The sequence below is a fragment of the Neopsephotus bourkii genome, unplaced genomic scaffold, assembly GCF_033783945.1.
Source record: "Neopsephotus bourkii isolate Nb327-2 ecotype Australia unplaced genomic scaffold, CSIRO-AGI_Nbou_v1 NB_668, whole genome shotgun sequence".
Taxonomy (NCBI): Eukaryota; Metazoa; Chordata; class Aves; order Psittaciformes; family Psittacidae; genus Neopsephotus; species Neopsephotus bourkii.
Genome location: NW_026901167.1, coordinates 679,299 through 696,102, shown reverse-complemented (window position 1 = coordinate 696,102; position 16,804 = coordinate 679,299). Strand labels below are relative to the sequence as shown.

The window sequence follows — 16,804 nt, the reverse complement described above, 5'->3', positions numbered from 1 at the left end:
TTTGCCCTCTAAATAAAAATACGTTGAAGCACATACAACTCTAGCAATTAAATTTGGTTTTCCTGCAAGGCTGCCTGGATCGCACTGTGAAAACCACTAGATGGCACTGAATGAAGGTCTTTTAATGGAACTGATTTGAGTAAGTACCCATAGGCAGGTCTCTACAATGATTAATAACGAACTGCAGGCTTCATTACTGCAACGTGATTCAACATTGTGAAGATAAGCCCTATGCAGCAATACTTCAACCCCTTCCAAAAGGAACACGGTGATCGTAGCTGGATGCCCTCAGCCTGTTACAGCCCAGTCCTGTTGGAAGCAGATACATGTCATGGACTGGTTTGGGTTGGAAGGGACCTCAAAGCTCCTCCAGCTCTAACCCCTGCCACAGGCAGGGACCCCTTCCACTGGAGCAGCTTGTTCCAAGCCCCTGTGTCCAACCTGGCCTTGAGCACTGCCAGGGATGGGGCAGCCACAGCTTCTCTGGGCAGCGTCAGCGGCGTCCAAGGCACAACAGGAGAAAGCACTGCTGCCTCTTATTATACTACACAGGGCCCCACAGCTCCCTGCCCACAGGTGGCCGGGACCAGACTTTAAGCTCAGTACTTCAGGGCCAGCCGCCGTTATACCTTGGCCGTGCCTGTGGTGCAACAGAGCCTGAGGAGCAGGGGCAGGGCCGCTGAGGGGCACGAAGCGCGATACAGCCTCGCCTGTACCCGCCGGCCGCCATCGCTGCCAGCCCTAGCCCGCCCCGCGGCGGGAAGACAAACTCCACCCCTCAGCCCGGCAACAACCTCTCTCCCGCCCTCCCTCCTTCCCATTGGCTACTCCGCTCCACACGTGATCAGCCAGCCCGCAGCTCAGTGGCTGCGGAGTGGATGGGGGCGGGAGTAAAGGGTAAGCCCCCGCCGGTGATTGGGGGGAGGGGGACGTCGCTTCCGCTGCTGCGCGCTGCGGGGCTCCGGTGCGGTTACCGGCAGCGGGGACCCGCCGCTGCCCGGCCCCGCTGCTCACAGGGGCGGGGAGAGCGGGCGCCTAAGGCGGCGGTGGTGCAGGTGCCGAGGCCCGGTGCGGGTGTATCCAAACGGGTCAGGATGAGCGGTGAGGACGGGAACGAGGAGTTCTACCGGCAGCTGCAGCTCCAGCAGCAGTACGACGCCAAGCCCGAGCCCGGCGCCGAAGGCGAGTCCGACCCCTTCACCTACGTCGATCCGGCCGATGGAGCTGCCTACGAGTGGGACCGGGAGAAGAAGGCCTGGTTCCCCAAGGTGGGTGCGGGCGGGCCCGCTGTGAGGCGCCGCCTCCTCGCCGGACCGCGGGGCCTCCGCTGCCTCCCGTACGCCGGCCTCCCCCCGTGGCGTGCCCAGGATTCCCCGCGGAGGGGTGGGAGTGAGGCACGGTTGATGCGGGGCCTCCAGCACGGAGCTGTCTCGCTTGTCTGGCTCAGCTAAATGTGTCTGTTGCTAAATCTGGAGTGCTGAAAGTCTGGCTTTTATAGGCAAAACCCACGGCAGAGCTGCCTCCGTCTGTAGCCTTACCGGCTGCTTGCTGCTCTCGTGTTGTGAGGAGCTGTAGGTTGGCTCTTCTCCTTTGCTGTGGATCTGCAGAACTTATTGGGCCTGGCATGAGGTCACAGTTAGATCTATGGGCCTCCGGTTCTGCCTTGGATATGTTTGGGTTTCTTTATTGCAGGAGCTGCGGAAATCATGGAATCATAGACTCACAGAATGGTTTGCGTTGGAAAGGACCTTAAGATCATCTGGTTCCAACCTCTGATCTTTGTCTTTCTGTGGGCATGAGCTAGCCTGTTCTAGATGAAAATGGAGCAGTGTATTCCTCTTTTATTATTACCTGGAAACAATGTGTGTGTAAAGATGTCTCCTTCCCTCTCCTTAGAGCTTGAAAAATAAATTGTTCAGAATGGTTACCATTCGAAGGGGCCTTAAAGATCTAGTTCCACATTTAAAGACCTTCCACAGAATCGAAACGTCTTACAGTTTTTCATCTTGTTTCTGTTATCAAATACTTTGAGTATAATAAATGAACTTACTGTAACAGCCTGGTTCTTCAAGGTGCGAGGGAACATAGACATAACGTGTTGTGCCAAGCTGCTGATCCATAAGTGACATGGTAGAGTTATTACTAATACCAATGAACAGGGGCAGTTACTTAATTTAGAAGTATTAAGACATTTTATAGCATATACTTGATCAACGTAATGCACCAGTTCTTTTTTGGGCCTCTGAATTCACTGCAGTTCAGGGAATGAGTGAGGATGAAGCCTTTAGTGCCAGGTTTACATATGTGTAAACCTAGTAAGGTGTCCATGTAGCAGTAAAAACATGGAAAATCCAGACTCACCAAGTGGAGCAGTGGGGAACCAAGTATCCCTGGCTCCTTACAGAGGACTATAGTGAGCACAGTAACTTCTTGTAGTGTTGGAATAGTTTGTTTTGGAAGGGGACTTAAAGATCATCTAGTTCCAACTTCCCTGTGCCTTCCCCTCTGTTTCACCTCTTTATCTCTCCCTTTCAGGCCTTTCTGAAGTGCCTTTCCTACCTCAAATTTCTCTCTCTGAGAGGAGATAACATTAAGGGTTGGACAGGTTATATAGGAACAACAAAGTTCATTAGTAACTACGATGTATAGTAGAAGTTGGTGAAGAATGATTGTGAAGTGCTGTGTGTCAGAGATCTAACACTAGAGTTAGATGTAATATCTCAGGTTACTTCATTTTGATGATGATTATACAACAGAATGTTGTATCAAAATAAACTTAAGAGACTGCAGGAGCTAAAAGCTGAAGTCCTGGCTCTGCTTCATGAGCAGTAACAAAATCCCTTGCCTCTGTTCTCTGACAAAAGATTGTAATAGTCTGACTGGTCTAAATAAGTATCCCCTCCAGACTGGTATTGCACTGTTGCCCTGCTTTGGGAATAGAGCTGAACTGCTAAAGCTGATTTCAAACCAGTGCAGGAACTTAATGCTATTAACTGTTAACATTCCTCAGCAAAGATTGGAGACAGTCAAATATTCACTAAAAGTGATGGCAACTTCATGTATTATTGATGAGTTTTCTTTCAGTGGTGCTATATTGATGGATACCAACTTCTTCTAATGCTTCACAGATATAGCACAAAATCACATGTTGAATTCATCTGTCTTCCTTCAGCACTTGCTTTGACAAAACACACTGGATGTTGTCTGGAGGCACAGGGTATCTGTTCTTCATTTGGTTAATCTATTCCTTTCCATTTCAGTGTGACCAGTAGTAAATTACATGCTAGCATGGCCCTCAGTATTGTATTTCTTTTCCTATAAGCTTAATTGCCCCAAACTGTGCAGCTGTGGAGATAGAACTGATCTCCCACCAGAAGCGGATAGAAGCCTCAAGTAAGAAATTCTGTGGATGCTTGTTTTCCATGTGACATAAGTTACCATGAAAGCCTTTCTACTTGCAAAAATTCCTTTACGCCTGCAAATAACATATTTTAAATTGAAGTAGTTAGTATATATGATAAGATGATAGCATATAATAGGGGGAAAAAAGCTTCTGTTATTGACTGGCAAAATTTGTCAGTCTGTGGTAGGTAATTTGCTAGGAATAAATGTGGCTTTACATGAGATTGTGGTTCCCCCTGAAGCTGGGAAGCTACTGCTGCAGGAAGGTGCTTAGTTGTTGCAGGTTTGATCACTAATTCATCAGTAGGTTCTCTGATGAACATGAATAATATCGTTCACCAGAAACTTTAAAAGCTTCTTAAATCTCTTGATTTCATCAACTGGGAAGCTAAGGCTTTGCTAAGATTGCTGGTGTCAAGCATAATGAACCTGGTTAGAGCACGAGAGCCTTCTTTTCTTCACTAAAGGTGGTTGTACTCTTCTTCCCTTGACATTATGTCATGTCTCTAAGAGGAGCCACTTACATTCCTGATCGAGGTGTGTTGCAAATCTTGTTTCCTGTAGGAATTATTGCATAGTAAACTTATAAATTACAACGGGCTATGTGGCATCTTGTGTTATTCATGGCAGGCCTGTTACTGTCAACTCTGTGTTTTTGATTTGTCAGAATAAAAGCTTGGAGATGAAACATCAAGCATCAAATCATGGCAGATATGAGCTTGCATCGTTATTGTTGGCACCTGCTTCTGTCTGCCCCTACTTACCTACATCTGTGCCACTCTTAAAATAGCTCAGTGACAGTAAGTTTTGTTCCCTGTTGATACAGATGAAGCAAGTGCAGCACAGGTCAGAATCAGGTACCATTTTCAAAGGTTAAGGCTCAGCTTTGGGAATAAATCATTTCAGTGTGTGTACTTCAGAAAACACTTCACAGCGCAGTGATCTAGCGAAAGCAGCTATGATGTATTATCTCTTTCCATGTTACTGCTACTGGTTAGTATTAAAGTCTGCCTAGCTGGAAATACTGGATATAATTTATGGGGTGTTTTTGGTTTTGGTCTCTACAAGGTAGACATTTGCTAATGTTGTGTTATATCCAAATATAGTCTCTAGAAAGGAACAAGAGAATTATTTATTAGTAGGATACAGAGTGTGGACCCTTACAAACAGTGTTCAGATATGTCTGGAAGTGCAATATTTATTGCCTGTCAACACAAACATATGTCATCTCCAAGAATGTTTCTATGAAAAGGCAGATGCCTACAAATGTCAGTCATTCATCATGTGTGGAGAAGTTGTTGGCTCACTGGCAGTGTCACTTTATCTCTTCCACATGGGCTGGAGTGCTTGGTTTCTGTCCCTCAGGTAAATCCATTTCAACCAAGCAGAACACTTTGCTTAAAAACAGGCAGAACTTGTAAAGTGTTTGCTTAAAAACTTCATGTGCTCTATGGAATTAGTATGTTGGTGTAGTTCAGGTAATGCCTGAGCTGGTTCTTGTGGCTTTACAAAGGTGATTTCAAGTACTGTTACTCTCTATGCTGACAGATTAAAACCTGACCATCCTCTACCTACCATTAAACCACTCAAAACCTGAATTTGTAGTTCTTCAAAAATTTGGATTCACTTTCCTAATTTGTTTTCAGATAACAGAAGATTTCCTAGCAACGTATCATGCCAACTACGGCTTCAATGCAGAGGAGACAGACAGCTCATCTGCTTCTGGCACAGCAACTGAAAGTAAGCAACCAGTAAGCTCTAAGACATCAGGAACACAACCATCAGCAAATGAGAGAGGACCACAGCAAACAGATCCAAAGCAAAAAGCAGAAAAACGGAAGCTTGAGCCAGGTAAGTGACAAAGGGTTGCCCTCTGTGTAGGCTTCAACCTGTGTAGTCCTGACTGGAAACTGTTTGGTGTTACCATGTGCAGCAAAGATATGGGTTGTTCTGAATGTTTCCAGAATGGCTTTAAAACTGTATGGTACTTCATAGGTACCCACCTGAGACTGTACACATGGTGGAATAAAAGTCAGTTTAAAGCACGTTCAGAGTCTTTTCTATGAGAAGCAAAAAAATCAGATGGAATGGGAATATTAATGTGTGCTCCCATGTGTAATATATTGGCATAACTGAATTACAACTCTTTGTTTTTAGGATGGTTTCATGTTGAAGAAGATAGAAACACGAATGTTTATGTGACTGGTAAGTAATAGTGTTTCTTTATATACTTTGAGCTAAAGATGGTAAAAGGCTCATATCTCTCTCACTGACTTCTAATACTATCTGGTCAGTCTGCCATTTGCGAGCTAATTAACCTTATGTTTCTGAATGTGTAATGTCTTTGTGACCTTTAAATTGCAGATTGGAAAGTTAATATAAGGGACATACCCTATGCTTTTATCTTTTAAATGTGATATTCTGGGAGCTATTATTATTCTGAGAGATATTAGTGTCAGCCAAGACATTCATTTCTTTAAAGTAAGCTACCACAAAGAAAAAATTCCTGTGAGCACATAAGGAATACAATAATGAGAACAAGTTTATAATAAGATAGTGCACTGATTATATGCATCACTGAATATTTTAATATGTAAAGGATATACAATTTCCAGCTTTTGCTGGAGAGGGGCTTATGGCAAGAGTCTGTAGGGACAGGCCAAGGGGAATGGCTTGAATCTGCCCGAGGGGAGACTGAGCTGAGCTCTTAGGCAGAAGCTCTTCCCTGTGAGGGTGCTGAGGCGCTGGCACAGGGTGCCCAGAGAAGCTGTGGCTGCCCCATCCCTGGCAGTGCTCAAGGCCAGGTTGGACACAGGGGCTTGGAGCAAGCTGCTCCAGTGGAAGGTGGCCCTGCCCATGGCAGGGGTTGGAGCTGGAGGAGCTTTGAGGGTATGAAGTAATGTTTAAAAGGTAATACCAAAAATACTTGTCCCAAGGGCAGTGGTTTCTTATGGTGTATGTAAAACTTTGTCTTTCAGATCTTCCCTTTAAGGAAATACTGCGGGGGTTTTTCTTCTGATGAGGTTTTACAAAGTAATCGAGCATTCTGAAGCCTTCTGTTTGAATTGATTTTGCAGGTTTACCTCCAGACATCACGAAAGATGAATTTATACAAGTCATGTCAAAATGTGGCATCATTATGCGAGATCCTCAGACAGAAGAACACAAAATCAAACTGTACAAAGATAAGGAAGGAAATCTTAAAGGAGATGGTCTGTGTTGCTATCTAAAGGTCAGTGGTGCACTGCCATGTGGTTTTCATTCCCATTGAAGATACTTACGACCACTGTTTTAGAATTATACTCTGAAGGTTCTTGATCAGGAATACATCTTAAAATTTAGGGGTCTGTTTTACAGATTTATTCCAGAAATGTCACTTACCTACTTGTGCTCTTCATTCATTTCCTCTTAATCCATCCCCACCCTACCCCTGGAAATGTCCGTAGTACTTGCTGAACATGTCTCTGCATGTTCCTGTCTTGTCTGCATACTGTAGTCCTCCCCCAGCTGAGTAAATATTGGTTGAGAATTGGTTAGATTCAGAATTGTTACTGCATTCTGCATTAATCTGTGAAAGTTCAGGCTGCAGGACTACTTCCTTTGTGTGTTTTACTGGTGAATAATTTGGGAAGTCATTGCTTGCAAATGCAATGTGCTTTAATGCTGCAGAAAGCACCAGGCAGTGTTAAAGCAGCTGCATTGTAGTCTGTGCTATTTCTGTACTTTTAGTAGCTGGGGCTGTTCCAGTGCACAGGTATAAAGAGTCTCTATTCTGAAGGACTTCATCGGCTTGCTTGACCATTGCAGATTAATTTCTATGACATACTTAAATGAAATGTATGCAGTTTCTTTTGGGAGCATTAATATCCTTGTCCTAAAGGCAGGACAGTGCTATAATAGTGGTGAAGAAATACTGGGTTTTGATAAAACAAGCATTGCCAGCTAGCTGCTTGTCAAGAGGCTTGGAAGAGGTGTGGCATTATGGTTTACGATGAAAGGAAATGGATCCTTAGCACAATAATCTGAATTAAATGTTACTGGAATAATATGACTGTGCCCTGTGCTCTAAAGCTTGTGTTCTGTTTTATCTTCAAATAGAGAGAATCAGTTCAACTTGCGGTGAGACTTCTGGATGAGGCAGAAATTAGAGGCTATAAATTGCATGTGGAAGTTGCAAAGTTTCAACTGAAGGGGGAGTATGATGCAAGCAAAAAGAAGAAGAAATGTAAAGACTACAAGAAGAAGTTGTCTCAACAACAGAAGTTTGTATCCCTTATTTCAGTAAAATATTGCTTGAATTCTAAGGCTGTTAGTAAAGAGCTGCTTTCTTTGGAATGCAATGCTGAGAGTTATGCAGAAAGTGAAATCTCACCTGACAGCAAAACAGCTTAAAAAGCACCCATTTGAAAGGGAGAAACTCCTAAATTAAATGTTGACATAATGATTGACACATTAACGTCACATATAGGGAACCAGGGTCCTTGCAGATCTAGAAGAAAGCATTACAACTCCAGGGAGGTAAAAGTTGTTGGGTTTTTAGCTCAGTGTGTGAGAGTGTGCAAGTCTTGACATGGTATCTAGGCTTTTATGAGGTAAAAACACTCTGTCCACACGTTGTCTCTACCATGCTTTACTACTTGCAAAGGGCAAGAGATGCCGGCTTCCATAGGGTCAAATACTAAAATATATGTTTATGTATATTTAGGTTACATATAAGGCAGAAACTCTTCCCTGTGAGGGTGCTGAGGCGCTGGCACAGGGTGCCCAGAGAAGCTGTGGCTGCCCCATCCCTGGCAGTGTTCAAGGCCAGGTTGGACATGGGCTTGGAGCAAGCTGCTCCAGTGGAAGGGGTCCCTGCCCGTGGCAGGGGTTGGAGCTTGGAGGAGCTTTGAGGTCCCTTCCAACACAAACCAGTCTGTGATTCTATGAATGATTTATGTATATTTCCTCTGTGAACATACAGAGGACATTAAAACCTCATGTGCTTTGTAGAAGTGGTAAAACCAGATGCTTACTGCTTTCTTTAGAAGAATAACTTAACTCTCTGTGTCAAAATACATGTTTTGAGTTGCTGTGTTTCAAGAAATTAATGATTTTTTTTCAACAAATACTTGTAGAAACTGAAGAGAGCCGCAACAATATCTTCTTACTGTTGCTTCATTTCATTAGACAGCTGGATTGGAGGCCGGAGAAGAAAGATGGTGCAACTCGGATGCGACATGAACGCATCGTTATTATCAGGAATATGTTCCACCCAAAGGACTTTGAGGTAGGAAAGTGCAGTTTGGTACTGCTACAGCAGTTCTCATCTAAGCAGAAGAGAGCAAAATTAACCTTAGTTTGGGCAGGGTTTTTCCTGTGCCAAGCATCTGCTTAACATTTATTCACCTATTTCCAAAAAGCAAGGAAAAAGAAGTTGGTATGACTGTATTTTGGCCTTTTCCACTGTGTGTGTAGTGACAGTACTCTTTGGGATGGAAAGAGGAGTAACCAGTATGTTAAAATGCAGAAACTGGCACAAAATAACATTATTAACAAGTAGCATTTATTAAATTCACATAAGGGCTGGCTGCCAACTCCCAAGTGGCTTTGAAAAAGCAGCATAACAAGACTTCATTTATGAACTTTTAATAGACAGTAGATGTCTTCCATTGGTGATTGAGCAAAAAGAAAGTGCTTCTGTTGAATTCAAGCTGTGTGATTGCATTGCAGGAGGATCCCTTAGTGCTAAATGAGATCAGAGAAGATCTGCGGACAGAGTGTGAAAAGTTTGGTCAAGTAAAGAAGGTTCTCATTTTTGATGTAGGTATTTTTGTACACGTTGTGTTGGCACAATGTCTAAATGTGCAAAGCATTTAAGATTCTTTAAATATGAGGTTTAATTCATTAACCATTCATTAATTTAATTCATTAACCATTTAATTGGTTTGTGTCTTTATTTCATGGCAACTTGACCTAATCTTTCAGTATTTTAAAATCAGCTGGTTTGGAAATGAATTTCTGTTCTATTTCACCCAATGTGAAGGCAGACTTTAACTCTTCCCAGTAACTTGGAGACATGTCACAAGACTGAAAGTTTATAATCCCATTTATTTGTAGCTAAAATAGCTGAAACAGTTGGTTGTTTTCTGTCTTTAAAAAGTCTGTTCTGCCTGCAAATAGAACAAGATGCATAAACTTGCAAATTGGATTTTGCCAAACGCGATTCTGTATGATTAGGATTGAGCTGTATTCAAGTTGATTTTGTTACACAGTGTAAAAGGTGTTGGATAAATTTACTACTTAACCTGTTAAACCTAAGTTGTCTCTCTTTACAGCGACACCCTGATGGCGTGGCCTCTGTGTCCTTCAAAGAACCTACAGAAGCTGATCTGTGCAAGCTGACTCTAAACGGAAGGTGGTTTGGTGGTCGTCAGCTCAGTGCTGAAACATGGGATGGTGTAACGGATTATCAGGTAGCCTTTTATGGTCCTATTTTATCCAATACTTCTTCCAAACTGCAAGCCTGTTTTGGGAAGTGCTCGGTGTTCTCAGCTCCATACTCTTCCCCTGCCCTGGCTTCTTTCTCCTTTACTGCTAGTGTGTCTCCAAAAATTCATCCTTATTCAGTTTAGCCAATATGTAAAGGACCTGTTTGATGCTAAAAATGGTTTGTTGGAGATGTCACCTTAGAGAATCAGCCAGTGGATGTACAGATCATTAGTTTACAGTCAGCGGGGCTTGAGATACCTCTGTAGTATAAATGTGTGTATAACTTTATCTGTGTAAATATCCATTGTTACAGGTATGACTTAGTAATGATGTATATAAACCTATCTTTAATAGGTGGAGGAGACTGCAAGAGAAAGGGAAGAAAGGCTCAAAGTGTGGGGATCATTCCTAGAGGATCCTGATGCAAAGGAGCAGCAAACAGCATCTGATTCAGATTCTGCAACAAGTAGTGTTAAACTGCCTGAAGGCAGGCAACCTTCAAATGTTAGTGACACGTCTAAGGAGGATGTAAATGCTGAAGCCCAGAAGAGGGAGAATAATGGTGAGGGCATTAATGAAGATGGAGCTCCATCTACAGACAGCAGCCTTGCAGGCAGTGGTGATGAAGCAGATACATAACATCTTCAATGCTTTCTGAAAGCATGGGGTTTAGGGTGGTGTTCGAGTTTATCCCTTCCTTCAGGGTGATTGCAGACAATATTCATATGAATATATGCATATTAGAATGTCATCAACTGTGTGCTTTGAAGTTTTCATTAAAAGCAGTATTTAATCAGGTTCTAAAAGTTTGTATTAATTGGCTGTTCAGGTAAAGTAACTCAAGTTGCCAAGAATGCAGTAAAACTCATCAGGCTTCTTTTGTTCTAACTATGCTTGTCAGTGTTTCATGATGTAAGTGTAGAATATGTTCCAAACCTTAAGTTTATGTAACTATGTGTAACTGAAGTAATGCAAAGCTATTACAAGATTTGTGGATTATACTGCTAATTTTCCTGTACCCCTTGGAACTCAGTATCTTACCCTTCTTTTCCAGAGTACTCTGGATCGTTTGATGGAACGGATGCTGTGATACAGTAGAGGGTGAATGCATTGGATGTGCCTTAAGTAGCAAATGATAAGAGTAGTACCAAGTAACAGACTTAAAGGAAGTGGAAGACAATGTTGCCATAGCCAACATAAGGCAAACTGAGTGAAGATAGGTTATTAAATCACAGCATTCAGGAAATAATGTTTTATTTCCCCTGTTTTGATTTTCAGTTGATGCTTAGATCTCCTGTTGAGGCTGGAATTAGTCTAGGAGACTAGAAATGCATGAGCACACACATTCTAGACCATAATGCAGTCAGACTGATCTTAAACTTTCATGGTCTGTATGCAGGAGGTATGCAAAATAGGCTTTTGATTGATGTCTTGACTTTGTTTAGTTTTTGCTTTAACATTAGGGTAAAAGCTTTCATTGAATGTTGTTAGAATGGTGAGTGTGAGTTCTCTCTGTTTTGCTTTAGCTTTTCAGAGTGGGAATGGTCTCCCATATTTCATAAAACTTAAAGGCTTTTGGCAACTTGAACTACAGTTTGTTGTGCAAAAGTTAGAATACTTGAAAATATGCTTTGAAATACTATCATTTTCTATGGAAAAAGCAAATGTTAGCCCTCTTAGAAATATTCCCAAAAGCAGAACATAGGAAACATTCTAATTTTAGATATCTTAGTAAGAATAACTTGGGGGGACTCATTTTGGGCCTAGTCAATTCTTAATTTAAAATCCCATTACTTTGATACCTAAGGGTAGAAGAAGATGGATTTAGGCACCAAACAATTAAACCATTGGTGCTAAATTCCTAGCACGTTCTTTACATGGATGGTGACAAGTGTAAGGAGGGTATTTTAAGTTTTTTTTAGTTCTCATTGGATTAACATGAATGAAAGAATGAATATGAATATGCAAGACCCCATAGATGCTGATTCTTGTCTTTCCACCCTCAAGTATTCAAAATACTCTGAAAACTGGTGTGTTCAAACTTTGTGCTCAGAGATTCCCATCTATGTTCTATCCCAGAAGTCTATATTATATTTGAAGTTTGTTTTGTTCTCTTAGTTTTGGGGTTTGGTTTCGGTTTTTTCTTGTTTTAATATGTAATCAAAATGTATGGGTCGCTATGACAACCAGAGCATTTAAGTTAATGCCACTGAGGTTATTAATTACATCTTTTCATTATGAAATACCTGGTCTTAGATGATATTTGAATTAGGGATTTAAAAGCCTAGGGGCTCATTATAAGCTGGTGTGATGAATTTCCAATGTTGGCTTGAATTATGCAGAAGAGCTGTAACTGTTGCCAGCTAAGAAAGTCCATTTTCTCATCTTTACAAGTGTGAATTACAGCAAAGCAGGTATTTTGAACGATTCAGGGTGTCTGAAGTCCTGCCTGGTTTGTATTGCACCCAGTGGCATATTCACATTACATTTCTGGGTTGTGTTGCTTCTGCCTTAGTTTTATTGCTAATAAGCCCCACAGACCTTTGAGGGCTGGAAGTTTCTGCATATCAAGAGTGTGATGTAGTGTGGTGGGTATTGCTTTCAGTGCTCCTTTCTTTGCCTTCCAGCTTCTAGACTCCAGGCTTTAGATCTGTTACTCTTGTGTTATGTTAAGGGGTGTTTTGAGAGCCCAGTCATACAACACCCTACACAGTTAAATCACATGTTTTACAGCAGAATTGCAACAGATATAGAGAAACTTACTGACAAATGTATAAAATTGTACAGTCCTATGAAGCCTTATCATGGTATCAGATAGGAAAATAAGGTTAGTGTTAGTGTTTGGAACAAGACTTTGGATAATAAAGAACCATTCTATGTGCAGTAACCTTCCTCTCTCCAATTGATGTACAAATATGATCGGCTTCCTTCAAAAGTCCAATGTGGTGGTAGTGTTTTCACCTTGTCCTCTAAACCTCCAGCTGAAGTAGAGCACCCACACGGACCGAGACCAAATGCTTTCCTACTACCTAGGATATATAAGAGAATAAAAGCTCTTTCCATGCAGATACGTTGTTCTGAAGCGTGGCATTACACTCAAACAGGCATTTTCCTTTTGTCTACCTCTGTTATTCCCCAGTAAAATGTAAAAATCTATTTTTCTAAACTATTCATTGAGTTCTTGAGGCATTTATAAGTCTATGGAGAGGTTAATGCAGCTGGGACTTTCTTTTCAGCACATTCATTGAGACCAAGTTCTTCTTGATGTTGCCTTGTTGTTTAAATGATGCCGAGTTTTATAAATCTGAACCCGAATTAAATATTTTCACTAAATACTATTTTAGAGTATGATTATGGGAACTTTGTAGTATAGAACAGAGATGATTCATACCAACCATTAACAAATCTGAAGCTGAACAAGCTGAGTTGCTTTTTAAACTTACATTTTTCCGACTGAGCAGCAGCAGAAATACATTGGGAAGAAGTGAAAATCCCAATGCAATTTTCCCTATATTTATTCCTTAATTAAAACTGCTTTATAATGACTTGCCTTGCTCATGAGAAGGGACAAAATCCTTTTGCTTAGTTTCTTCTTTTCCTCAGGCTCCAATTCCAGTGTTCCAGTGTACTGCGTGTTCCTTCATCCCAAGGATGATGGTGAGAGGTTCATTTTAAGGCAAGCTGTCTCCTTCCCTCTATATCCTGCTAACAGTAACTAGCAGCACTTTGGCCCAACTGGTGTTACTCAGTTTTGAACTACAGAAATAGCTGTTCCTGCTAATTCACACAGTGTAACAGAATGGGATGTGAAGCCACCTCAATATAACAGCAGGGAAAGTATTAACTGATGCTTCAGCATCATTCACCATAGATAATCACTCCTTCACCATGCCATACAAAATAAGTTGCTTAGCTTCAACATACAGTAGTAGGTTGCTTCCCAGTGCTGTTTAGTGGTTTGCTGGTGGGGGAACTGTACAGTGACGAGAGGAGCATTGAGAAGAGCATGGCCAAGGCAGACATCTGGAAGCAAGAGGGCACATAAGTTATAGCGGGTTCTCGAATGTTCCTATCCAGCTGTAAAGGGAGAATTAGTTTCATTTTGCATCAAAATGTTTTATCTGTTTTTCTCCTGCTGACTTCTGGAATTACTTCTTTTTTTTTTTTTTAATTGAATTTCAGTCCCTCGTACAACTTACATTTTGTATAAGGATTGCAATTCACTTAAAACCCTTGGCATGATAAATGCAGTGCATTTTAGCTAAGACATGTCCTCGACATTATCCAGTTAAGCCTAACCTCTATTTACAACTCCAAATCCTTAGCTTGAGTCACTTGAGGAAACATAAAGGTATTGGATGCTTCGTAGAAACCCATACTTGCCTTTAAATTTTCCAGAAAAATGGATATTCAAGCCCTGAGTTCTTGCCCTGTGTAACCTAAGTGAATTCTAAATAAACCCCACCATATCTAGAGGTGTCATTTGGATTTTAAAGTCTTTTTCTTTCCGAACATGAGGAAACAATACTGCAGTATGAGACGTGAATTCTGGACGTTGTGGGCTTGTGTTGATTGGACTTGTGTGTATTTTAGTGCTCATTATACAAGGCTTGAAGTCTTCCTGTCGGGAGACTCTGGAAGTTCTGTGTTTATAGGATTACATACTCTTTTGCAGTAAATCAGGTTGGTTTTTTGCTCATTGTGTAACATGGAAGCCTATTGTTAGATTAAACTTGACAAGAAGTTGACTTGGATTTTTTCTGACAGGTTTTCTTCTTTCCATAAATGGCTCATTTTCATTTATCCTTTAGAAAAACCAGCATTTAATCATCCTTGAGTAATATTGACCTGTGAGAGCATCTGAGAATCCCTGCATTCGTCTTCAATTTTGTTTCTTAAAGGGGTTGTGTTTTATACTACCTTTTTAATAAACAAACTCGTGAACAAAACAAGTCTTTTCTGATGAGTTTGGAGGTCATGCATTTGCCTTTTCTCCCTGTGTCAAAGGTACCATCGCATTTGGTGCACAGTGACTTCAGTTTATTAAAGTCTGTGTGTTAACACGCCAGAGCTTCCCAACTGGAGGCCAGAATGTGTGTTGCTGGAATTGTAAGTGCTCATGACAGCAGTATCTGAAGGGGACCTACAAGGATGCTGGAGAGGGACTCTTCATCAGTGACTACAGTGATAGAACAAGGGGTGATGGGTTCAAGCTGAAACAGGGGTCGTTCAGGTAAGATATAAGGAAGAAGCTGTTTACTGTGAGGATGCTGAGGTGCTGGCACAGGGTGCCCTGAGAAGTGGTTAATGCTCCGTCCCTGGCACTGTTCAAGGCCAGGTTGGATGGGGCTTGGGCGACGTGGTCTGGTGTGAGGCATCCCTGCCCATGGCAGGGGTTTGGAACAGGATGATTTTAAGGTCCTTTCCAACCCAAACCAGTCTGGGATTCTATGATGGGACATGCTATTTGTTCCCTCTGTATGGCTTTTTTTCTTGGACTTAATCTGGATGGGTGTGTGAATGGACCCTGAATGAAGATAAAAGGAGCAGAAGAACCACCTGCAGACACCATAGTTACAGGTGGTATTGTGGAATTTGGGTGATTTTTGTTAAGAACAAGCCAAATTTCCCTTTTTGTTCTCAGGAACTTGGATTTTAATGTATTCCCCCCCCAGGCTGGACACAGAGTGCTTACAAAGCTCTGGAAATCAGTTGGTTTAGCTCCTGTATTACAAAGGAACGGGGCTGATAATCCTGGTTTTGCCCAGTAGTTCTTTGAGGTGTTCACCTACAAGCCATCCAACACACTGATGCCTTACCTTGTGTGGAACAGGTTCACTCAAGGAGTGAATGATGAAGATGTCGAGGGCACTGTCTCACAGTGGAACTGGGCTTATGCAAAGAGTGTGTCAATAAAAGCACCATCCCAGGATATCTTCCAGCCTTGTGGTTGAGTTGCTCTGGGAGATGGCAGAGGGTGGATTCGCGGGTGTTTAGGCAGAGGGAATAGGGTTGTGCTCTCCTTTCTGGGTGAGTAAACAAGCTCTTACGCTACTGCATGAAAGACATCGATGTGTAAATGTTTCCACCAGTTTGGTGCCTCGCAATCCCTGGTTTATTTCTCCATCTGAGCCTGGCCAATTTGGCCCTGATTCAGCATTTCCAAGACCTAAGTGGTCCGACAAAAAACCTGGAGAGGGGCTTGGGACAAGGGCCTGTAGGGACAGGGCAAGGGGAATGGCTTGAACCTGACCGAGGGGAGACTGAGATGAGCTCTTAGGCAGAAGCTCTTCCCTGTGAGGGTGCTGAGGCGCTGGCACAGGGTGCCCAGAGAAGCTGTGGCTGCCCCATCCCTGGCAGTGCTCAAGGCCAGGTTGGACACAGGGGTTGGAGCAAGCTGCTCCAGTGGAAGGGGTCCCTGCCTGTGGCAGGGTTGGAGCTGGAGGAGCTTTGAGGTCCCTTCCAGCACAAACCACTCCATGATTTCATGAATGGTTGCAATTGGATTACTTTGTTAAAGAGCAGAAAATCCCCAAGCTCTCTCTTTCTTGCTACAGCCCTTGCAGAACAAGAAGGATGGTTTTATTTTCTGAAGATTTCTAAGTCATTTAAGCAGATCCAGCAAAGAAGAGGATGAGGTTTGGATATCCAGGGATGGAGACAAGGTGATCTTTTCCTTCCTGCGGACATTTGTAGTTAATATACTGTAACCTGGCACAGGCAAGTCCTTTATTATCCCGGCCGAAGTTGGTTCTCTGCCACAACTTATCATCTTAGTGTAAACTCTTCTGAAGTCCAGACACTGTCTTTATTGTGTACACATTGTCATAAAAAACAACCCCTGCTTACAGTCCTGTTTTCCTCATTCCTGAAACCTCCTAACCCGGTTGACTCGTCGGAGTGCATTTCATGCATTCTTAGCAGATGGGCT

The 16,804-nt window shown here is 42.4% G+C and overlaps 1 protein-coding gene across 1 annotated transcript; it reads left to right on the top strand.

Moving 5' to 3' along the window:
• The first annotated feature begins 1,027 nt into the window (after positions 1-1,027).
• Positions 1,028-14,627, top strand: HTATSF1 (HIV-1 Tat specific factor 1). Its single transcript, XM_061353213.1, has 9 exons — positions 1,028-1,268; positions 5,049-5,253; positions 5,560-5,607; positions 6,480-6,634; positions 7,501-7,664; positions 8,572-8,671; positions 9,115-9,204; positions 9,720-9,857; positions 10,228-14,627. Exons 1-9 carry the CDS (start codon positions 1,095-1,097, stop codon positions 10,510-10,512), a joined length of 1,359 nt encoding a protein of 452 aa, XP_061209197.1. The 5' UTR covers positions 1,028-1,094; the 3' UTR covers positions 10,513-14,627.
• The last annotated feature ends 2,177 nt before the right edge of the window (positions 14,628-16,804 follow it).